Source organism: Ornithodoros turicata, chromosome 1 (assembly GCF_037126465.1).
Source record: "Ornithodoros turicata isolate Travis chromosome 1, ASM3712646v1, whole genome shotgun sequence".
In the NCBI taxonomy this organism is placed as follows: Eukaryota; Metazoa; Arthropoda; class Arachnida; order Ixodida; family Argasidae; genus Ornithodoros; species Ornithodoros turicata.
Window position 1 is genome coordinate 44,669,386 of NC_088201.1, and position 24,294 is coordinate 44,693,679.

The following is a 24,294-nucleotide window of genomic DNA, read 5'->3' on the forward strand; positions in this document are numbered from 1 at the left end:
TTCGGTCTTGACGAAAACAGAAAAACGGTCGTCAAGGGTGGGCAATGCTTGCGCGAAGAGCGTTCAGTGAATTATAACGCTAGCACAGAAGTAACTGTAAAAGGAACATTCCAAGTGTTGTTCGCATGAGGACGACTGAGTGAGCTGAGCTGACCTAGAGAGCTGTAAATTGGCCCTGTACTGCAAAAGATATGAGCCAACTGCGCTCCATCTTATTGACGTCAGAAATCCGTTTGAGATCACTTGACTTGAATCAGTTATGATATCCTGCCGGATGTTTTAGCCTCGCCCGCCATCTGGCCAAGCTTAGACGTTAGACAAAACAAACGTAGGTGCCGCAACGTTTATGTTGCTGCGACATATCACTTTCACCGTACAGTCTATTTTTGTTGATCATTCTGTAGTCGCGCAGTATTGTTTCTCTTTCTACCCTTACTGGTCTCTTCAAGCACAGCAAGAACTCTCTCTGGAGATGATGACATTCCTTGAGACTGAGTTTCCCACTTTGGGCCTGACTCCACATCACATACCCTCAATTCGGTAAGGGATGTGATCATCTCCAGATTATCACCATGCAGCTCGCTTGCATCCTACTTAATTCTATGTTGAACAAGGACTCTATATTGTTGGTATCGCGCGTCTTTTTTTTTTCTTTTTAGAATATAAAAGTTACCTTCGGACTGAATGGTACGCACGGATTTAGAATGCGCACGTGTTTGCCGTTCCTTTGCTTGTGGGTCATTGCTTTGGATTGCTGTCCCTATATGATTTTTATGAACATTACAGGAATACTGTTGCACTGACCACAGACACTTTATCATTATTCGGTGTAGGAAGGATGATGTTACCATGTTCGTATTTTGCTGGGTTACTTCCAAGATCTTTGCAGGATACAGTTTGAAGCCATAATTTTCTGTGTCTCTGTTTCTTCATCTTCCTTTTGTTTGTTCGTCTTTGCTTTTGGGAATAGCAAGCCTCCAGCATGGCTAACCTTTCCCTTCTTGTTCCTTATTTCGTCAGCATTAAACGTATACCCCCCCCCCCCCCCCGTTTGTAAATGAATCAGCACGGGTGACAAGAAAACTATAACGTTTCATCGCTAGGGGAAATACGCATTCCAAGGAGCATTAAAACTGCAGCGCAAGTACTCGGTCAATTTTCACACGTATTCTGCGACGCAAGCTCACACGAAGCCGTCGCCTACATCAGGAGCCAATATGCAGACACTTCCTGCACCGTTCTGATTGTGTTGTCGAAAGCCAACGTCGCTCCTTTAAAAAGCATTACGTTACCACGAACATTGATATGCAACAACTTAGAAAATATGAAAACGCAGCATAAACCGCGCGGAAATAAATACAGCACTAACTTGTGCGTGCGTGTGCGTAGTATATCCAAAAACCTGACATGTCTCAAATAGGTACGGTGATACTCCGAATTTTTCCGCAAGCTTTCATGTGGTGATTTCTGTAAATACAACACTTTATGTGTCGAAATGTTATCCATTCTTATCATTAATTCTATCTGTTAGCAGAAAAAGAAAAGAGAGAGGGAGACCCAAACCATGGAATGGTCCAAGCGAAACAAAAGAAACGGACGCACACTCTTAAAGACGAGTTTAACCGCATATAGCACGCTCCTAGCCAACCATCATCCCGAATGACAACTACACTCTTCTTCTATAGGTGGCGTGCTATGTTGTGAGAGTTGCGCGTCTCTTTCTGCTTTCTCTTATAACTCTTCAAGCCTGTCCCAGTCATGACAGGGTGTTCAAAATTAAGCTTTCACTAGCACTTTATAAATAGGCGAACAAAAGAAAACTGGTGCTACTTTTTCTGTTCCTTGAGTAAGAAACAGGTACTACATAATTAGCAGCACCTGTTTCTTATACAAGTAGCGTAAAGTTATCATCCGGTTTCCTGTCATCGCTGTGTTTGCGTAGCGCTCGTGAAAGCTTAATTTTGAACACCCTGTATACCAACCATCACAACTTCACGATTTGACTCGTAATCATCTATTATGCAGAACTGAAGGACCTCGTATACCAGCGAAAATGTCCAGTGTGATCTGCGGCGGATGGCCTGGTCAACGGTCAGCCAGCAAATGCGCTGGGGATGCTGGCTGGGGTTGTATATTGGTATCGGTCGCCTTGGTGGCCAGACGAAATTTTTGACGATGCCAAACTTTACCACTATCTCCGATGTAAATGCCGAACGGAAGGTTGGGTACGACCAACGAACTTCGACAGAAGGCAGGCCCCAGGTTGCACAGCTATATAACTGTATTAACAACATAAGAATGGCATTCCCGTTTCTTTGAAAGTCTAAATTGGGCTGGGTTTCTGAAACAAGAATGGTGCGCAAAGAAATATATGGATTATTCAAAGATATATGGCATCTGTTCATGTTGTGCTTAAGCCTTGTGGGCTTTATTTTTATGGGCTATGGTTGTTCCCACCCCCGAATTCACCCATACAAGTCATCGCGTAGGTTCCGCGTTATTTTTATCCTGTAGCAGACCTCGGCGCGATCGGATTGTGCAGAGCTCTGTGTGGGTGACACGTGAAATCTTCATGGAGTCCTAACCCTTCAATGCAGAACACTGTATGTGAACCATCATGAATGATGAGTGGGCTCTCTGTACACGGATATTTTCTATTACTTGCTTCGATAAACTTCTCTCCCTTGTCTCACACTATCCTCAACACGACACACACAGAGCGCTCTGTATGTGGCGTTCGTATTTCGTCCTTGTCCAGTTTTAGCGCTTTTAATTATGACTTCATCCATTCACCAATAGGCCCAAATGGCAGTTTTCAACTACTTAGTTCTCTTGTCAGTTCGCAGATCCTACTGGTGTAACCGCATCGATGCGTGAAAAAAAAAAAAAAAAAAAGAAGAAGAAGCAATCACATACACTTCGGGGCAGGATAAAGGAAAACTACAATGCCGCGAGAAAGTAAGTAGAGAAAGGCTTTCAGCAGCTCTTTGCCGAATGAGGAAGCAGTATCACTACCTGAAAAGACGTTTTTGTGTACGCCATCTCGAGTGGAGCAGAGCGGATATGCAGCACGCGTCGACCAGACCGACTCTCCGTGCTATAACATTTAGGAGACATTTTATTCGCAGAGCTACGGGGACAACATAAAAATAAAATAAAAATAGATTTACATACAAACGTTTTAAGTGTTGAAAAAAAAAAGTGCAGACGATCAAGGATGATGTTGCGACTTTCAGCGGCAGCTGTTAGTGACTTTTGCAGACACTGACGAAACGCTTGACATTGTTGCTAAACTGGGCGCAACACTTTCCGTGACGGTCTGCAAATTTGTACGTAAAATGCTGGTGATATGTTTGCAGTAGGGCTATTAAAGACACTGGTCACAGTTTTCGACACGTTTCAAACTGGATTCTTTATTTCTTGCACAGCAGTGCGTATGATCATCACTCTAAGAAGGGAGGACAAAGGGCCCAAAATGCCTACAAGATGTGCTATATACCGGCACCACTCTATTTACACAGGAGCTATGATGGCTTTATGGTCTGAGAAATGATTGCTGATGATATTGATGTGATCATCACGAGGTCTTTGCAGGTGACGTTGCGCGTCATCGGATGGGCGACGTCGTTTTCAATTCAGTTCAATTCAATTCGCTATCTTTGGAGCACGAATCCCATTTGCTCGTAGACTTGTTCCGTGTAGGTCGTCGTCTTGGATCTACGTTAAAGACGCCGAGTGCTATCAACATCGTACTGCAATGTACCGTAAATACATAACGCATATGAAGCGTAGGCGCGATCCGATCTATGCTAACGTTGTAGTGGATGATGCAATTAAACATAGAAGGACACATACAACGCAAGTTCCACAACGCCCAGTTGTAGGTGGCAGCTGAAGAAAATGGAGTGGGATTCGAACCCACACCCTTTGATTGCCGGTCAGATTTGATACCAGTAGGTGATGTCGGTTTCGCGGGCGAGGAGGAAAGATGAGGAAGCGCTTCCTGGGCAAACTTGTGCAGGGCTGGCAGGGCTGCGAACGCTGAGCATTGCGTTATACGCGTTTATATTACTGTCATACAACGCATGATATTTGGACAGAACAACTTTGGTTGTGTTCGTTGTGTGTTGTGTTTATTCAATTCGCGCGAGTCGGAGTCGTGACGTATGAGAGTCATCGTACGTTATCGATTCCAGCGACTCGTATCGAGAAGAGAGTCGCTGGGAGGCAACTTTCGAGCACCTCTAGTGTTGATTCCTCGATTTTGGAACGGGAGTCACTGTCAGGGCGATGACGCCACGAGAGCCGCACCAGGGCGTTTTCGCCCAGCAAGAGTCGACTCTCTCGGCTCTCGAGTTGCTCGAGTCCAATAAACGAACACAACCTTTGTGATGTCTAACAAAGGCAGGGAATGGTCTACTGTGATATTTTATATCCAGGGCCGGTGCTAGGGGTGTGCGGGGCCTGAGGCAAAGGCAAATCGCGGGGCCTATGCAAGCGCGGGGCCTAAGGCGGTCGCCTTACTTGCCCCCCCCCCCCCCCCCCCCGCCTATCGCCGGCCCTGTTTACATCTATTAAAGGTGTAAAACGTATGAGGAGCGGTTGAGTATGGTAGCGCACGTGTTGTGTGCAGAGATGCTCTCATGCACAACGCGCATTGAATGTCACATATTTTTACATATCTTAGAAGTTGTTTAAGAAGAAGGACGTTAAGCTGTAGTTGCTTAAAACTTGAAATACCATAATTACTTTCACTGCAAAGTGTCGTGGACGAATGACAAACATTGTGCACAAAACCACTATGTTACCACATTGGGGTGGGGTGATATATTTATTAGAACAAAGGAAAAAAAGGAGGAAAGGTCAGCCAAACAGTATGTCGGCTTGCTATTCTGCAACACAAAAAGAAAGAAAACCTAGCATTCCCCCCCCCCCAACCCTGTGGACTGTGCGCGTATGGAGATAGGTTCATATTATTACTAGAGATGAGTGCGGGCAAAAAAAATCGTACCCGCACCGCACCCGCGGGAGCACGGTCCGCATCCGCAGCAATGTCATTGGAGCAACCCGCATCTGCACATCCCGATGCGTACCCGCAGCCCAGTGCGTAAGCAAGTTTCGGTTATGCCACATGATCGACACAGACCAGTACCAACTGATTTATTGATGCTGGGGACACTGTCCGTTAGCGCACTTAGAGCACTTTCCCAATGCGCCAGACGCGAAGCGTACCAGTCGTGGTGCCGAAAGGTAGCCAAAAATTAGCCCCTTGGCGGCAAACATAATCAAAGAGTAAGCATAGAACGCGGTGCCAGTAAATGAAAAAGCTGTCATCATCTCACACACCACGGAAGGTCTGAATATGGGGGGAAAGTGAATAACGTCTTGGGAAGTATTTTGGGCTAAATGTTCGCAATGAATCGGGTCGTGCTCCAAAAGCCGACGGGCTGGCTTTAACGCTAAAAAAGACAGAAAGCAAGCGAACTGGTGGCAGATATCCATAACAATCAGTAACCTTAGTCTCGGGTTTCGTCATAAGTATGGGGCTGGCTTTGCGCCTCCGGGTCTACCCGCACTTTACCCGCAATGACACGGAAATATGTACCCGCGAAAAACAAACTTGCGCGGGTACCCGCACTCATCTTTAATTATCATCATTTGAGTATAAATCATAACGAGCTATGAATAAGGCGCGCAATTTTCACAAGTAACCTTGGATCTGAAGGAAAAAAAGGGAGGGGGGTTACCGCACTGTACGCCCATGGTTCACTAGGATGTCATGCAGCGTCGTCCGGCTCACCACCTTATAGCGTAGTCTGGCAGCTCAAGGAACGCCTCTAGAATGACCCACGGCAGGCACTGCCCAAGCGGCTGGTGCATTTATTGGTGATCAAACCGAAAGAGCGATGAAGATGGCCGCGGTGGCACTGACCACTACAACATGTGTAGTTTACATACAGATGAAGCATAGCTATAGATCGTAGTCCCGTGGGTGATGCGGTCCAGAGGTCATCACGCACGATTACTGTGCACGGTGTGTGATGTCGTGTTTCGCTGATGACAGCAATGTATGTCAGACTAACGTGACTGGACCGCGGACAGTCGGACTAGGCACGGGAAAAACCTTCATCACATAGGTCTGAAAATGAAACACGAGGCAATAATGATGCCCCGACAATCCCTGTGCTTGGATAAAAGGTCAAATCACAATAGTGAGCGTGATGTTCATTGTCCCTGTATCCCAGTACAAGGTTTTGTTTTTATCAATTTTAAGCAAGAATGAACCGGTCTACTGAAATTTTAACGTTAGCCCGGCAGCGATTCACGTTTTGGAAGCAGCGACTCCACAGTTAGCAAGAGTTATATCATAGACCCAAATATCACCAGATACAGTCGCTTCTCAACAATCTATAGCCATCTGCAGCAATATTTCCTCCCTGTTCAATGTAGGCAGTGCTGCTAGAGCACACACCCAGTTTTTCAAACATATGCCATTTTAACATGTGGCCCGGAACACCAATTAGACCATGCAATGCTAAGCTTCTGCTTTGAATGCAAAGTTGGTGGACTTCCTAATCATAATTTGATGACATAGTGCTGTGCATGTCCCATTACACAACTGCCTTAAACAATACAGATTGGGTGGTGGTCCACTACGAATAGCACAAAAACCAACCTAGGTCTCAATTATGAGTAGAGGTCACTGCAGGTATACCAGGGGTTACCCAGATATCTATGCAGATTTGAGTGATAAATCCAGTGTTGCACCCAGTAAACTCTTTTTGCCACCCAACAATTTTGGTATCCTACCTTGGGTACTGCGTTAGGGCGAGGGAAATCCTCCTGAACCTCCTAATGTACGGCCAAAACAGAATTTGCAACGTTCATGGCGTAACAAGAGAGTCAGACGCGCCGTGCACGCTGCAATAGTCTCAAGTCACTAGGGAGGGAGGACGCAGCTCGTGATGCTTGTGGACGAGAATTGAGAAAAGGAACTTTCTCTGTTACTTTGATGAAGTTACCTAAAATATGACTGAGTTCCTGAAGAAGTTACTGGAGCTCAAAAGCAACAAGTTAATTTAAAAGTTACTGAAAAAAGAAGCTTAGTTACAGTACCGAGTTACCCCAACACTGCCAATTTTCTCACAAGCCAGTAAACCCCAAAACTTCGACCCTCGGAAAGCAACCAAGCATAGGCTGACACTGGCCGTTTTGACAACTGCCTTATTTCAATGTAAGATTCAGCATGGATAGTACTTCTTGTGTACCAGACGACAGGCAAATGCCAGTAAGAATCAATGAAGCATATAATGACATGAGAACACAGCAAAGAACACCATCTTCATGTAACTTGCAATGTACATAAATTCACTTCTTTGCTGGAGCCTTGCGAGGTTTCTTCCCGCCCTTGCCACTTTTCAACTTCTCCTCTCTCTCCTTCTTTGCAGACTTCTTGGCCAATGCCTTCAACTTAAGGAAACGAACAGCCACCAAGCGGTTCATCATTTGCTTTGTCCTCTTCAGTTTGAAGCGATCAAAGTCATTCATGTTCTTTTTCTGCAGGAAGTAGAAAACGTAGTTAACGCTAGTCGAAAGTATGAAACCAGCATACCCAGCGCAACAAAATCAGAAAATGGGAGTGTCGTCATATTCGAGTCTGACGGCAATTCCTATCAAAGCAATAAGGTTCATCATTTAGTAATGAAAAAGATTTAGCAACAAGGTCAAATAGCTTCGGAACAATTTTCTTCCTCAGGGTCAGTCGGGCTTCCATGGGGCTACAGTAGTTTTCACACACAACCAGTTTCTTTGTAACTGCCAGCATCATCAAATATGTTACCTATATAATGATGTATTATAACAACTAGTTCACAGACATCCCTGACCTCAGCGTGGCCGACTACTGCAAGCAGTTCCACCACCACATTTGCCATGTGCCCAGTGTTGTGTGAATTATCTCAAACTACGGGGAGCTATCGGGGCCTGGTCTCGTGCCACGGAAGGATTCTTCGAAAAAGTGTCGCCACAATGGAAAGAGCAACCATACAACTTTCAGTTTGTGGAGCAAACATGGCACCGAAAAAAAAAAACACTGTAGTAAGAGCATGTAGCAAGATCCGCTTTTTGGAATACAAATAGCACCTACAACTGAAAAGGATCCCAAGAATCTAGGTAAAATGTGATGCCTTGACGGCAGCACTTCCCACATGCCCGAGTGACATCTGGTCCACAGCCCAGGAAATGTAGCCTGCATTAATGCTCCAGGGTATACAGTCAAACTCCTTTACAACGAAACTCAGGGGACAGCAAAAAAAATTTGCAGTAAAGGTATTTTCGTTAAGGATGTCCATTATTGGACCTATAGGGCTCCAGCGGGACCGCAAAAAAATTTGCTGTAGTGGTATTTTCGTTAAAAAGGTGTTCGCTGTAAAGGAGTTTGACTGTACCATTCACAAGTATGAAATTAAAGAAATGCGAAGCAAATCGCCTCACCACTAATGCTAAACATTCTGAAGGACGATCTTTCTCGAATTCCAGTGATCCAATGAAGCACAGATGAAACAGCGGAAATGAAGCACAGATCGTCAAAACAGTTGAGAAACAACAGCTCATTCCAAATGGAAGCAGCTCCATAAGGGATTGGTTTGCTCCGTTGAAAGACAGGCATGTCTTATAAATTACAAAATGTAGCAAACTTTCGTATCGCTCCCACAGGCATTCAGATTGAGATCCTCCTTCATCGCCATTCTTAGGTGAGAGCATCACTGGCAGAGATTCCTGCCACGAGGTTTTTCTTCACCCCTATTAGCCCTTTGCTGTGAAGTTTGGATGGCAGGTTGACCTACGGGACAGTCACAGTCCCCATTAGTCGCACTTACCAGCTGCCGTGCAGCAAGCTTTTTGGCAAATGTGGACTCCTGCCACTTCTGGGCAACTCCATCCTTCTCCCAGTTCTTGCGCACTACTTTTGTGGAGGTACTGTGAGGGATCCTGATCTTCTGACGTGTCAGACGTAGGTGCTTGAAACTAACTGGCTGGCGAGGCACCCCAGAGCAAGGGCCATCAACCAGGGCCTGAAATGCATACATAGTCAATACAAAAACCACACAGGTGCACGCATACAAAGCACTAAACCCAAAGAGTGTACACATTCTTTTATACTAACGCAATTATGTCCAACAATTCCGTAGACCCCTTTCGGTTTGCAACAATATACTGGCCAGCGTAGCCAATGCAAGCAACACGCTGGGAGCTGCTAAAATGCAGGAAGACTACAAATGAACTACAACAACAAGGACTACAGTAAACTCCAGCATTCAATATCAAGATAGTCAAAAGTATTCCACATTTCATGACAGGGACTCTTTTCATGCAAGGTCATGCAAAATGGTTCTCATAGAATCATGTTTGCAGACACAATGGTGGTGGCTTCCAACGCTTCGTACATCACATGGCACTTGCATTGGAAGGGGTCTTTTTGGTAATAGAGACAGTGCACTTCTATTTACCTTTATTATTTTAACTGAAGTGGAAGTACTTGTTTGTAAACTTCACCCAACAATGTGTGCCTCGTACAAGTTCCAAGTACACGCAAGTTGAGCAGAATAAAACTATATCCACGTTCCTGTCTGGTCACAATTGTTCTCAGCCCAGTTCATCACATTCAGTGAGATGATTCATTAGAAATGCTTTCTAAGAAAGTATTGTCAGAACAGAATTTATACTGCCCCATGTGCTAAGTACAGGTACCTTAAGTATCTAGATGCGCACGCTGTCGCATTTATGCGAACGAAAGCTACAGAAAATCGCGAAAACTGAACTCAGTGAAACAAAATATATTATGCAAATTTGGATGCCTATGTATTGGAATAGGCTATACCCATGTCAATGTGGCAGTCCCCAGAGAGTTGTGTGCAGGCACCCCCAGGGTCATTACTGGTGCACATCAGAAATGAGCATCCATATGGGCACAGGGGTGGCATCCAATGTACTGCTCCATAGACAAAAGTGTGTCGGGCAAACAATGAATTCTGGACCGGTCATGGTCATAGGTCACAAACGTCACCGCACACGTGACCTTAACGATGGCCACGTCCGTGACCAGCGACCAAACCGTTTGCTCTGTCTGTGCGCAGTTTTGTACATGAGGGCTCGCACCATTGACCACTTCCAAAGATGTGATGATGACCTTGCGTTAATACACACTGAGCCAGTGTGGTGTATTTAAACACAGAAATGGGATATCATGTTACGGAAGAAGCACCATATAGTTAACGCTGGCAGAATACATTCATCTCTTGACTTCATGCTAACGGGAACATGTCAGCAAGCGCTAAAACGACATGCAAACAAAGTCACGATCTCAAAATGACGCTGTGTATGACGTGTGACCACGACAAGATGGCGGTTTTGCGAAAAGCACCCGCTTGAGGGTAGTTACAACAATGGCGGGTTTGTGTCACCCCTGTGCATATGGGACTTACTTCCAGTTTCTGCACCAGTAGCACCCATTGCAGTACCTGCACAGAACTCTCCAGGGACCACCATGCCGACATCAGTTTTGCCAATTCCAATGCACGGTTTGCACTGCTATATTTAGTTTACTATGCAGGGTTTAATTTAAGCACTTTTCAGTACATTTAGCTGGCCCATGTATGCCGAACTACCGCAGGAAGTTCATCCAGTAAGTAGCCAACAAGTTAAGTGCGTAAATGTCACTTAGGTTTTTCTGCACGCACACAAACTGCACATGTTATGTTGAACATGTAGCCAGCTCAGTGTAACAACCCTGCTACAAACACACACACACAAAGGTAGAACGGCATTTTTATATGACAGTACACACAGAAACAAACGGAACTGTTGTAGTAGATGAATGATGTCCTTTCAAAGAAGGTTATGGGGGCCCCCTTTCAGAGGACATCATGCATCTACACTACTTCCATACATGCTACTGTGTTTAAGTGTTCATCAAAAGAACTAGTGCTCGGCAAATAGGCATTTCTTCGTGTACACGTACTCGGTTCTGGTCGATGACATCCACGATGCTGCACAGCTTCCCCCTGTAGCGGCCGCTGGTGATGTAGGCCACCCGGCCGATTTCAACGTAGGTTCTTAACGGCGTCTGTGGCTAAAACAAGTAATCGGTTTGAAACCACCACCAGAAAAGCCAAATCAAATGTTTTGGTGTGAAATTCAGAGTCTTAACCGTCATCACGTACGAATCTGACGGCAATTCCTATCGACATACAGGCTCATCACGTGTGAAGTGCATAGAGCGAGAACGTAAATGGTAAAAAATAAATAAAAATATCCGATTCAGATTCTTTCAGCATACAATTATATGATCAACTCCTATAGAAACTAAAAGTTTGTTATAATATCATTAGAATAAGTCTGGATCGTTGAAAAGTTGTAACGAGAATCCTAACACGTGCCGGGGAACGATCAGGGTTCACTTTGCAGCTTAGTCATAACCAAAATTGCTCCCGTTAGGCTGCGTTTTTCAGTTGTGCTAGGTAGTATCGTCATTTAGTTACTCATAGTAACTAATTATAGCAATAAAGTCCAAAATACGATGAAAAATTATTAAAATATTGATGGAGCGTGTCACCACGTCACTTACCATCTTCGTATGCTCACACAAAAAGAGGCCTAGCACTACACGCGTTGCATCTTGGGAGTGAATTGATACGCTCTAGTGGCATCAAAATCAAACTAAAATCCTGCCTATAAAGAATGTTCTCTTACGTTATGCTGTTTACCCGTACAGTCATCTCTAAAAAATATTGAGTGATACCAGAATGGCATTACGTAGGCTGTTTATATATTTATACGAAACATACATATTACAAGGATACGAAAGTACGGTTCGGCCAATTACGCAGTGTTCTCACAAATTATCCACCACTGTGGCTGTGACACGGGTACGACCAGCGGGTACCTTCTAAAATTATTTGTTCGAATTATTCTGTGATGTAGGCTTATATCCTCTGCATCGATTTCTGTTCGTCGTAGCTTCTGGAGGAACACCAGACAACATGCCATACATCAATTCAAGTACGCTAATTTTTCAGTGTGTACTGTTACATACCCGTAGAACGTCGTTTTGACACTATTTTCCATCTGTTATTAGGAGGCGAGATCTTGGAATCAAGGCCACTGTGGAGCATTTCAACTTTCACGGATATGGTCTACGGATTTTTCAGAATGGCATCGTTATTGTGAGTAGCGAACGTTGCATTTTGAAGAAAATTAGAATGACAAACGACAATCTTCATTGAGTGTGTACCTCTTTCAGCTTCCAAACCCTGTTTATGGTAAGTTGACGTCAGTTGAGTATTATGTGCATCCACATCACACGGAAATATATGAAATTTCTTTAGATGAATCCTGATAAGAAATCTCGAAGTAGCAGGTCATCACCAGGAAGTTCAGGAAGACGGTAAGCCGCAATGACTTGCAGTAGCCGACATGTCGCCATATTGGGCAGTACCTCACTACAAGGACGATCTCGTACACTATAATTACTTCCGCAGCAAAACTGAAGCGAAAGCTACAGTGTGCACAGATGTAAAATTCTGTGCAAGACAGACATCCTTGAAGTTAGAGCAAAAAGAGAGGTGGAAATACACGACTTTTCACTCTCATGTTGACAGAAGACAGTAGAAGAAGAAGAGCATGAAGACCAGTGTAACAGAACCGGAAACTAGACACCGGGCATGTAAGATGCAGGCGAAATCCTCACTAGTGGTGTACAGGGAACATAAAAAGGAAATACGGTCGTGGGCTGTTTTCGACAACACAAGAGAGACTGCGCTGCTCTTTGAGGCAACTACAGGGATGTTGAAAACGAAAACCCATGTAGCTAAGTATTCGGAGAACGCAGGCAAAACATGTGGTATGTGTGGGCAAGAGGAAGAGACTGTGGAGCATGTCATATTGTAATGCAAGAGTACTCGGCCAGCGCAAGGGGATGTGACGCTGCGGGAGGCACTGGGGTTTTGAAACGACAAACACGAGGTGAACATTAAAGCAGTACAACACATGAAAGACCAACTAAATGATTAGCATCATAGGAATAATATGGTCAGCTATAATTCACAAACAGGTAGTATTAAAGAAGACTTCTAACCGCTACAGTTTAACTCTAAGCTAGGTGGTGCAAGCTACCGCCCATTCCAAAGGGAAAAGTCGCAGTACTCATCCCAATCATTTTTTTTAAGCTTACCACCCGTTTTTACTTCATGGTTCTCTGTGTGGCCCTGTCAGGGCACTGTTGGAATTTCGGTAGATGTGCCTGTAGCGTGCCAGAGTGGAGTGCCCACTCACTGGTAATGCAGTACCTATGAAGCCCACCACAAAGCTAGAACTCATTGCAAGATGTAGTTATTACTAGGAAAGTCTAATCAAAATTTCTATGAGCTTTCTTCACTTCTTCAGTAAGCGTATCACGCCTTTACCACCACCTATTATTATTATTATTATTTAATTATTATCTGGTCTTAGCTTCAAGATGTTTTGCTATGCCGGTCACACTGGTGGACCTCCAGTATCACCTTCGTTTGCTGTCATCTGTCCTCGCATTCTTCTTGATCTAGTTTTCAGTGGAAAGCATCACACAGCAGTTGACGAGAATTAACCAATGGCACATGTATGTGTGCCTTCGTTCTTCAAGGTTCTCCCTTGTTCATTATTTAGGTTGAATCATCCTCTCGCTTTGCCCTCGAAATGGGTAGTCTAAAGGGTAGCTAACAGAATAAAGCTGTGCTTATCCTGTTTCCTATATATGCCTCTGTCAGCTAGTCGCCTTCGTGCTAAGGGTCTCAACGGGTCTTGAAAACATAAAAGAAGGCAACAACTTTACTGCATATTTTCGTCATGAAGTCTGTAATGAATACTCTGGATGACATAGCAGACTTTGCTCCTGGTATGGCCCACGATGATGACGTATGTTCTTATGAATTTTTCTGTTGACTCAATTGAGTGTTGAATGAATTGTGTGTTTACGAAGTGCATCTGCACTCGAAAGCACGAATGCAAAAAAATGACGCACTTCCACTTGCTTTGCAGTCCACCGCCAGACCCACCACGTCGTAGAATGGGTGGTTTTGGAGGAGGAACTGGTGGTGTTGATATGGGTAAGTGTGTAAAAGTTGGAGAAATTGATGTATCGCTTTTTGCAGGTTCTTCCTGCTTTCAGTTTAGAATTGCTCCTTTATCCACCATGTTTTCTTAGTGCTGTGTGAAGGACAGGCCATCACGCTTGTTTGTCTGTGTTGCTTTAGAAATACTTTCAACATTACAAGGTCTCACCTATTGCATACAGAGGAGCCTTGCTTGATATGTGAATGCTTAGTATGTTGGAAGCTTCCGTCATCCTGTAGTCTAGGCCTTGCTCAAAGCAATTTTCATCTCTTTTTTTTCTCAAAATGATATATGTAGACTTAATTTAACCAGTACTGCTGGGAGCCCTACTTAATTCATCGAGCTGTCTACTACGGGCAGCCCTACAGAACATTTTTGCTATGCAGTTGACAAAATCACGAAAGCATTCTCACACATTTGTGTGAGATGACCGCACATGCCGGTTAGCATCATGCAGTGAGCACCAATCAATTGGAGGTAGCAGTGTATAGTCGTGTTGAACTTGAGAGGGAAAGGAAATCTAGTCTGTCAGCTCTCAAAATATTGCTGCACTGCAGATAGTATGGCTGGACACAGAGACTTCACGGTCGCTCCTCCGCCAGATAATGTAATCCATCATACTCACCCTGCTTCTGTATTGGCTGTTTAGACAGGCCACATGACACTACGCAACGTGGTGGCGCTGCAGCATTTCTCATGGCGCACTATTGCGTCTCCCTACATCCAATGGCGTACATAGTTGACGGACTAGATTTCTTTTCCTTCTTAAGTTGAATAGAGTATAGTAGCTGTGTGATGTGAGCCTCACCAATTCTCTAGAAGGGATTCTCAAACGGGGAAAACAATCGTGGAACATTGCTTTTTTAACCTTAGCATTCCATTATTCAATCTGTGTGCTCGATATTTTAGTTCTATCGTCACGCGATCTGATTGGGTCATTTCTTCTGGCAGAATGGAAGATTCTGTTAACCTTGACACCAACACAAAATGAACGGGTGTCGTCCATTGCGTCGTTCTTCATTTGTGAACAAAAGAAACTGCAATCTGCATTTTCCTTCCTACTTCTCAAGAAGCCCGATGATGCGAAGAGGCCTCGGATTGGTTTCCTCAAACGATCTTCCGTGACAGTTGGACTAATCCTTTGTGGAGACATATGAGAGTGCGGTCCAAATTGTCTGCCTACTTCAGGGGGAAAACGTAAATTGCAGGTTCTTTAGCTCATAAATCCCCGTTCTTTTTGGGCATGAAAAGAATGAAGCATGAAAAGCATGTGTTGGTGTCAAGGTAATCACATCTTTCATTTAGCGAGGAAAAAACTTTGCACCTTCGTGCCCTTTTAACTGTTATTGTCATAGGGAATTTTCCTACTGAAACAATACATACACACATATACATAGGTATACATCAGTGATGGGCAAAGTACCTCAAAATTATACTTAAAGTAAAGTACCAAGTACCTGGCATCATTAGTACTTCAAGTACAGTACAAAGTACCCAATTCCAAATGTACTTCAAGTAAAGTACAAAGTACTAAGCAAAGTACTTAAAGTACTCATCAAGTACATTGCAAATTTAATTTCTATTACTTTGCATTTCACTGTTTAGTATCTGTGTCTTGCTTTTTTGGCAAAACTTTAGCGAGCAATCTTGACCAATACTCTAAAGCCATAAAGTCCCTGGTTAAGTGCTAACCCTTGAATATGAACTTAATCAGATGACATAATTTGCAGTTACATGTAGACAGGTAATCAGTCAGCTGTGCTGTGATTATGTATTATACCCTGACTGATCCAAGATCCCCCCCCCCCTATAGTGTAGTGTTCCGGTACTAATCTTCTGCTATAGCAGGCTAGGAAATTTCAAGGGAAAAAAGTACAGGCCAACAGAGATTACATATTTCTCGGCATTCCATGCTGCTTTTGGAATTACAGCATGTTTAAAAAAAGAATATAAAGAAAATAAAAACGTATATGAGGCACAATATAAACCATCATTTCTATATGACTGTGATCTGCAGCAATGTAATATGACCCATTAAAACAAAACGTAAAATGTAAAAATGAAAGCACATGTGTCTTTCAGAGTGTTCATCATGTAATGCAATCACACAATGTGATATAAAATGATTATTAATTGCCAATGAAGGAAACAATATAAAAAAAGCATAGAACCCTGCATTGGAAGAAATGAAATGACAATTTACTAAGTCATTGTGCTGCCGGTTGCAGTGTCATAATGTGTGCGTGTCTTTGCATTCCATTCGTTTTGCATAATCGTACAAGCGTCGATACTTTTTCAACGTTTTAATCCTCTCAACAATAAATTTGCTTCAACAAATATGTTTTTTAACAGCACAAAAATCCTTTGTGGTAAAATGTCAGACCGGGACTCTTGGTAGTGCAATCCACCAAAAGCGCTAAAATGACGGCAAGAAGGCGAAAACACACACATAGCGCTATCTGTGTGTTTTCGTTTTCTTGTTGTCATTTTAGCGCTTTTAGTAGGGTGCATCTTTGATACTCTTTTGTGATTTTTTTGTCTGGAGTCCAAATTTGGGTACTTGAGTACTTGATGGGAAGTACCCGGAAAAAAGTACTTTAAGTACAGTACAAAGTACACGATTTAAAATGTACTTGAAGTAAAGTACAAGTACACAGAAATGTACTTAAAGTACTACTTGAGTACTTGGTACTTCAAGTACTGCCCATCACTGGTATACATACATCTCACAGTAATATTTTTCCCCAACAGGCATTGTAATAGTAAATGCAGTGCAATGTTTTTTAATGTTTCTAGAAGAAGTGCCAGGACTAGCTCTACTCCTGTATAGTTATCCTGTATAACAACACTCTTGATCTCCAAGAGCAAGCACTGCACAGGGTGTCGGAGCGAACCGAAAACCGGAACCGAAAACCGAAAAGAACCGCTATTTTGGTGCGAACCGGAACGGAATCGAAACTGTATACTTTTTTTTCGCTCAGGGGGGAAACTGAAAAATATATTTAACGGTTTTCGGTCCAAGAAAAAACTTAGCCGGTTTGGACTACGGAGAGGCGAATGAAACAGACGTCGTGTGCTCTGAAGTCATGTCATGGATACTGTACGAGGGTTACGGATGTCGGTATACTATGACCCTTAGGATCCCTTTGTAATGGTTTATCGTTCACGCACGCACACAGACATAGAGGTACATGTCACTCTCTAGCAATGTGCCGTACTGTTCGTTTTAATTTGACCCCCCAAACTCTCCTCAACTAAACAGCGACCTAAGGGGGCTGTATAACGGCTTCTCTATCGGTAATGTCGCGCAACGCGTCCCTTGTTTCAGAGCAGCTAAGTTTAATACATTTACGTATACGCGAGGGCAAGCTCGTGCGAAGTGGCAACTCTTTTGTGGACAGGACACGAAGAAAATAAAACGGAGCCGTCGAGCGCGTTTGTGAGTGAAGGTGTTCCTTGATTTGCGTCGTACTTGTGCGGTGGTGCTTGCTAGCTAGACAGTAGCAACAGACATTTGGATGGGACGTGATCGCTCCAACCCAGCAAGAAAGTACTTTACGTATGACATCACGACAAACAAGTCCGTTTGTAGCATGTGCTTCAAGAAAGGAAAAAGCCTATTTGAACAGACAGTAACCTACAGGAACCAGGAGCTACCAATTTCACAGCTGTCTATTAATATTAAATACCATGTATGCGGAATAAACGGGTTTACATTTTGTAACATTGATTTTTTTTTCTGGGGATGAATATGCCCAGCAGAAGCGGAACCGGTTAAAACCGGTATGAACCGTTAGTGCACTGCACATGCTATAGTTGTGTTCAACTTAAGAAGGAAAAGAAATCTAGACTGTCAGCTCTCAAAATATTACTGTGCCGCAGATAGGGTGGCTGGACATAGAGAGGTCACGCTCCTGTCTGCGCCAGATAATTTAATTCATTATACTCACTCTGCTTGTGTATTGTCTGTTAAGATTGGCCGCATTACACTACGCTGCGGCAGAAGGCGCGCTTTGGCGCATGGTGGCGCGCTGTTGCATCTCCTTATCTGCAACAGTGTATGTGGTTGACGGACTAGATTTCTTTTCCTTTTTAAGTTGAACATGACTATAGTGAGATCCACATCACATCGTTTCTTCTTTAAGGTTTTGTTACCTGTAGTTATGAAATCATAGTATTAAGACTCACATTTTGATATCTTTCAGGTACACCCTGTTTTCCAGGTGGCGGATGAGGTTAGTTGCCCTTCTTTTTAAGAGAAGGGCACTCTCGTTTAGCTGCTATGTCAAGCGCTGACAGATTGTGTGTGTGCCAATGTGACGCTTATCTGCCAAACTCTTGTGAGAGCAGAAAAGCCGATGTAGCCACCAGATTCCAGCCTGTGCAACTGCTTGCTTATCTATTCGTTTTAAATAAAACACTATTGCTTTCTTTACACCTTGAAAACATCTCTCTTTCTACGTTCATGACCAGGGCATGGATGTCTAGTAGAAGAACTTGTTGAGAAAGTCATCTTACTTCAGCAGCTCATTACCCACAGTTAGAAATCTGTACATAATATTTGCACTGAAGGTACTGCACACATTTTAAAATAAGTGAAGCAATTTCTATGTTGCTGTCTCATCCAAGAGGGATGCTTCATATTTCTCTAACCTTGTGTTCTGAAGCAAGCTATTCATTTTTCGTTGCACTTCCTTTGCCATGCATGCAAAATATTCATATTTATACTGGAAAATCCAGGACATGGGACAGTCCTGGCCTCCCTGAATTTTACTATATAAATATCTACCTTCATTTGCCATAGCTGATAAAAACCTAGAGCCAAGCACCATGAATGCATATGCATGAGCTTTCGATTCATTTGGCGTGAGATGATGAACAGCTTTGTTTCTAAAGTTTCTAAAATATCAGTAAACCGAATTAAAACAATAAAAGATATTCCAACTCAATGTAAGCATCAAAAAGGCAGTGGCTAGAGTACATTACGATAGAGAAAAATCGCAAATTAGTCCATACAAATCTGTGAAGAGGGAGTAAGACCACAAGAAAGTTGCACAGGGATAGAGAAGATAACACAAAGAAAAAAACAGGAGTGCAGAATGGAGAACAAAACTATGGAATTTTTTACTCATGCTAGAAGTTTCTGGGAAACATGAATTGTGAGTTCGACAGCAAAATCTCTGTTATCACCATTGGTAGAAATCCTTGTGCTGATACCTCTCCAACCTCTGTTGTCTCTTGATATGTAACATTTCAACATTACTTCCTGTGGTCAGCTCCTACAGCATCACTAAGCGTTTTGAATCCATCCTTCCTGTGAACAATATTCAACCTTCTCAAATGAGTGATGATTACACTTTGTTGCATCATATTAGAGATTTCAATGCTGTTTAGGCAATAGTATCAAAATACTACTGACACTTATTTGCGTGTTTAGAATTGTCAAGGTGTCAACAGCACGAAGGGCCTCAAGAGGCCTGCCATACTGCAATATAGAATACCCCAGGGAACTTGACTCTAATCACTTTGGTGCAATCATAAAAGCTGCACATATGTCCTCCATCACAGACTATTAAAACGGAATGTAGACAGCCACGTCCCCAAGCATCCATATAATTTCAACTTGTACGGACACAAATCTACAAAGCGCAACTATAGACTAAATCTAGTGCCTTCAGAACCTTGTCGAACCTATGCCACTGCAATCCACAAGTCTCGCATCAAACTATTGTTTCTCCATGTGATGCAGAAGAATGATAAAATTAATTTCCACTTTTGAGAACTATGACTTCATAGGATGCATAATCTGCAATGCATCTGGCAACATTGCTCCTGGAAGGTTCATTTCCGCCTCCTCACAACAGCTGCTGGCATTCTCCCAATGTGTGCGGAGACTGGGAGGGTGCATGCGCCGTTGCTAGGAGACAGATGCCAAAGCACTCGTTGACATCACCTACACTTGGAGAAACCAAAACTAACCACCATATTCTCACCCAACCATGAAGGATCCCTGCGCTTCCAGGGACTCCTCAGGCCTGAGTGAGAATATGGCAGTAAGTTTTCAGGTTCTTTCAAACATTCGGGGAAGTGCGTATTGTTCATAGACAGCATTTATAGTTTGGTCCATGAGCAAGGTTGATTTATATGCGAATTTTCTTGTTCCAAGACATACTAGAAGTTCTCAAACGTTCTATCCGAAATTCTGAAAACAGGTCAAATCTGGTGTTACATATGCAAATCACGTACAATACATACAACAGACATCTTTTTTCTCTTTGAGGGCATTAAAGTGTATTGTGTTTAAGTGACCTAGTGATTTAGTTGACTTAGTGACTGCTAGTTGACTCAGTAAGTTTTATAATGTTTCAACTTTTGCATGCATCTTGTCTAACCACTAACAATTTTTGCTGTTTTTCCTCCTTTTGGTGTATTATATACTGTACGTATTTCACATATTTTATAACATGTTTTATGTATTATAATATAAAATAAAAAAATAATAAATATTTAAATAAATAAATAAATAAATATGCCTTTGTTTAGTCCGTGCTGGCAATTAAGTGACGTTTTCTAATCTAATTTGTTAGTACTACATATGGTGCCTCCGTGCTTTAAAACCACATCTTTCATTGCATAGGACCTGTGATAGTGACCTGTTTTGTTGATGGTATCATTACCTTGAGCTTGAAATGGTGGTAGGGACAGGAACACAAAACACAAGTAGAGAGGACTAGTCTACTTGTGTTTTGTGTTCCTGTCCCTACCACCCCCTCAAGCTCAAAGAAATGATATCATCAACATCGTTACACCAGCTTGCTTGTGTTTTAATGCTTTGTTGACTGTTGTGTTGTCGTCATTTTTTAACCTCGTGCATTCTGTACTGTAGCCGTTTTCTGAGACCATTTGCAGTTCTCAAATTCTTAAATTGTGTTTCACCTGCAGATGACCCATTACTGCTAAGCACAGCTTATTTTTAGGGTCTTGTGTTTTAGGGTTAAATCCTGTAAAACTAGATTTTACCCTGACATTTGCATCACTGTCACTTGGGGTAAAACCTGAAAAACCCAGAAAGCCAATTTGGCAAAGTGCCAATTCAGCTGCCAATACTGGCACTGGAGAACCTTCAGCACTGCATATTCAGCACAGCCATTCTGCATCTCCTGCTTGTCTGAAATGCAAGAAGCGCTCTCGTTTTATTTTCCACTCGAAAATCTGCTTCGCCTCCCGATATCGCCCAATTTTACGGCTCCTGAAATAACACCCGATTTTAAGCACCAGATTTTCAAACAGCATAAAACCCAAAAACACAAGGCCCTACTTATTTTGTTAGCGCTACATTTGTCTGCTAAGTGTGGTAGTCAGAGAGTAAAAGGGGATGTGTGTAAGAGGTCTGTGCATTATGCTTTTCACCTATGCAAGCAGAGAGCTATGTGTGTTCTTTACATAGGATGCACTAGAACACTGTGCCTCCCAGTGCGTTTCGAGGATTACGCACAGGCAGGGATGAGAGACGTGCGGGGCAGGGCAAGCGAGCTACACGAGATACATGTATATCAAAGATTACATGCACACCTGTGGAAACAATGCTTTTATGTCCCTCCCCCAGCTGTTAAATTTTATCTGGCATACCAGTGTACATATCTTTAAATGCCTGAACAAATGTTAGTACTGTGACCAAGCCAATAACAGTAGGACTATGCAAGCTTACACAAGCAGGTCAGCTAGTTCCATCTTCACTTTTCTAATCAGCGGAGGACCTTCATAGACCAAGGCCGTATACAGCTGTACCAAGGATGCACCAGCTCTGATTTTCTCATAAGCATCCTGGCCACATGATATGCCTCCCACACCTATGATAGGCACGTGTCCTGAATGATTTAATAAATATTCAACAATGTGACCATTCTGCAGAGAGGACTGTTATAATGCTAACCTTTGGTAAGTCTATACATATCTGATATCATACTGGTTGACAAGGACTTCAGGGGTAACCCACTCAGGCCTCCTGTTTCACTTTTGTGTTTGCTCTTGAGGTTTTCTGGTCTTGAAACTGTTGTGTTGGATACAATGAGACCATCAACCTTGCACTGTTAAATGAAATAGAAAAGATAATTACATATCCATTAAAAAAAGCTTTATTATCAGTGCACTTCAGACCTTGCATGCGAAGGAAGAGATGAGGATGCATGTGTACGATGTCAGATTTCAATGGCTAAAGACTACAATTTAAAGATGATGGAATTCACTAACATTTACTCTAAAGCACTGTGCAAAGGTAGTGAATAAAGAGTGAACTAGCAAAGTACATGCAGTAATTAACAGTAACATTAGTATAGAGCAGGCATCTATGCAGGTTGCTACCCGAGTACCTCCTTTACCTTTGCACTCGTAACAACAACTGCAATATCGTTTTTTTCTTCATCCGTGAGATCTGGAGCAATTTTCACGAGCACTGGCAGTCGCTTAGCCAGCTGGTCTCGCTGTTCTAAAACCTAGCATTCAAACACATAAAGGACCAAATTATTCTGCAGCTTATCCATAGCTCATTTCACAGAAATATGTGCAACAATTCCTACTTTTTGCAGGAGGTCTCGTAAATCCTTCTGCCTTTGTAAGCCACGCAACCCTGGAGTGTTTGGGCTAGAAATATTTACAACAACGTAGTCTGCAACTTCACCAAATTTTTTAAGGCCTTGCACATAATCTTGAGCCGCATCTTCACTTTCCTTGTTCTTGCCCAAATTGACGCCCAGAGGGCCTGATCTGCTCCTGGTTGCACAGAGTGATGCAAGCACTCCTTCATGACCACTGCTATTGAATCCATACCTAGAGTGTTTAACCAAATAGCACACTATTCAGTCAGAGCTGGTGAGAATGAGATCGGCTCAGTAAAGAAAACATGGCCCCATCACAATAAATAACAGTAAATGCTGCACCTGCCATCAAATGTAGCATGTCTAAAGCACAAAACCACAGGCAACATGCAACTGGTACTGTAAACCTGTTAATGACGGCATGATCCTCTCTTAGCCGAAAAACTCTGGGCTTGGGGTTTCCAGGTTGTGGTAGTGGAGTCACAGAACCAACTTCGACAAAGCCAAAGCCACAGCGGAACAGTCCATGGACACATTCACCATCTTTGTCAAACCCTGCTGCTACTCCGACGGGGTTGTTAAAGCTGAGGCCGTAAACATTGGTTTTCTTTACAAGTAGAAAGAAAGAACAAATGATACTATATAATTAGAAAAGCAACCATATATCAAGCAGTGAATTGTGTTTTCCGAAATGAGCAGGGGCAGATCCAGAAGGCAGTATAGAGTGTGCGTGCCTGACTTTCCATTCGGGTATATCTTGTGTTATACGTTTCTTTTTTCCACATTGCTCCTGAACGAGCAGCGTTGAGGACTGCAGCATTGAGGACTGCAGCGTGTTGCCAGAAGCACTACTGGAGCTACTGAGGACACCACTGAGGAATTTCCTCAACGTTTGTGCAAGCGGGTCCAGCTTGCCCCCACTCAGACTTCAGTCCTGAATCCGCCCCTGCAAAGGAGTCGGTGGAAGGGAGGGGCACGCTCTCTCCTCCATGACATGTTAACAATTCCTTCTTACCAGGACATCAGGATCTGTGCCTCTCTGTCTTGGAACTAAATTCCACTTTAATATATTAACGGCAAGTCTATGAGCCTGTTCTGGGGTTGTAATGAGCTGCATTCCTGGCATTAAAATATTCTTGTAGAAGACTTCATTTCCAGAAAATGATCCAATGCCGAGAAATACAGTTGCCGATCCAGCAAGGACACATGCCATAGATGTTAACTTTCTTTTAGAGGAAAGCTGAAAAAGGAATACAAGAAATAATGGGCATGACCGATTTGTGTCACTTAAATAGTTATGATAGGTGTGCGACATACAGTTAATTACTAATCGCAAAAACTGTAACAGCACATTTGAGTAGCAAAAGGTTGCTAAGATACAGAATCCAAGAAACAAAAGTTCAAAGTGTAACTCGACTTTACAACGTAGCGGCTTCTTGACATCTTTTTGATTCTTCAGAAGATGTGACAACACGATTCTGTCAGGAAAAATCACGCAAGTAGCTCAACACGCGACGCAGCTTTCGTCAACAAACGGAGGCACAACCACAAC

At 43.0% G+C, this 24,294-nt stretch overlaps 3 protein-coding genes across 6 annotated transcripts; 1 reads left to right on the plus strand and 2 right to left on the minus strand.

The window, feature by feature from the left end:
* Nucleotides 1-7,326: 7,326 nt before the first annotated feature.
* On the minus strand, nt 7,327-11,777 carry LOC135388922 (large ribosomal subunit protein eL14-like). Its single transcript, XM_064618834.1, has 4 exons — nt 11,766-11,777; nt 11,021-11,131; nt 8,880-9,074; nt 7,327-7,557 (listed from the first exon to the last, which is right to left on the minus strand). The coding sequence occupies exons 1-4, from the start codon at nt 11,775-11,777 to the stop codon at nt 7,369-7,371; spliced, it is 507 nt and encodes a 168-aa protein (XP_064474904.1). The 3' UTR covers nt 7,327-7,368.
* Nucleotides 11,778-11,892: 115 nt separating this feature from the next.
* Nucleotides 11,893-18,583, plus strand: LOC135378128 (selenoprotein K-like). Its single transcript, XM_064611020.1, has 6 exons — nt 11,893-12,060; nt 12,137-12,224; nt 12,302-12,320; nt 12,387-12,445; nt 14,074-14,141; nt 18,354-18,583. Exons 1-6 carry the CDS (start codon nt 12,042-12,044, stop codon nt 18,380-18,382), a joined length of 282 nt encoding a protein of 93 aa, XP_064467090.1. The 5' UTR covers nt 11,893-12,041; the 3' UTR covers nt 18,383-18,583.
* Nucleotides 18,584-19,248: 665 nt separating this feature from the next.
* Nucleotides 19,249-24,284, minus strand: LOC135378126 (dihydroorotate dehydrogenase (quinone), mitochondrial-like). 4 transcript variants are annotated; one of them, XM_064611017.1, is made up of 8 exons: nt 24,165-24,284; nt 23,758-23,982; nt 23,150-23,349; nt 22,725-22,974; nt 22,527-22,640; nt 22,082-22,235; nt 21,857-22,016; nt 19,249-19,462 (listed from the first exon to the last, which is right to left on the minus strand). In XM_064611017.1, the coding sequence occupies exons 1-8, from the start codon at nt 24,183-24,185 to the stop codon at nt 19,408-19,410; spliced, it is 1,179 nt and encodes a 392-aa protein (XP_064467087.1). In that variant the 5' UTR covers nt 24,186-24,284; the 3' UTR covers nt 19,249-19,407. The 4 variants fall into 4 exon arrangements, with proteins under 4 accessions (XP_064467087.1, XP_064467088.1, XP_064467086.1 ...); XM_064611018.1 differs by having other exon boundaries at nt 24,060-24,284; XM_064611016.1 differs by having other exon boundaries at nt 21,857-21,998; nt 23,758-24,284.
* Between the last annotated feature and the right edge of the window lie 10 nt (nt 24,285-24,294).

Bases quoted from the DNA above. Each gene is read 5' to 3' on its own strand.
- LOC135388922 (XM_064618834.1), bottom strand. The intron at 9,075-11,020 runs GTACGTGTACAC...TATGCATTTCAG, and splicing joins ATGTCATCGACCAGAACCGA to GCCCTGGTTGATGGCCCTTG. The intron at 7,558-8,879 runs GTAAGTGCGACT...TACTTCCTGCAG, and splicing joins AGCTTGCTGCACGGCAGCTG to AAAAAGAACATGAATGACTT.
- LOC135378128 (XM_064611020.1), top strand. The intron at 12,446-14,073 runs GTAAGCCGCAAT...CTTGCTTTGCAG, and splicing joins CCAGGAAGTTCAGGAAGACG to TCCACCGCCAGACCCACCAC. The intron at 14,142-18,353 runs GTAAGTGTGTAA...GATATCTTTCAG, and splicing joins AACTGGTGGTGTTGATATGG to GTACACCCTGTTTTCCAGGT.
- LOC135378126 (XM_064611015.1), bottom strand. From the start codon at position 24,057: ATGTCGCACACCTATCATAACTATTTAAGTGACACAAATCGGTCATGC. The intron at 22,641-22,724 runs GTAGGAATTGTT...TTTGAATGCTAG, and splicing joins TACGAGACCTCCTGCAAAAA to GTTTTAGAACAGCGAGACCA. The intron at 19,463-21,856 runs GTAAGCTTGCAT...TATTGTTCACAG, and splicing joins GAACTAGCTGACCTGCTTGT to GAAGGATGGATTCAAAACGC.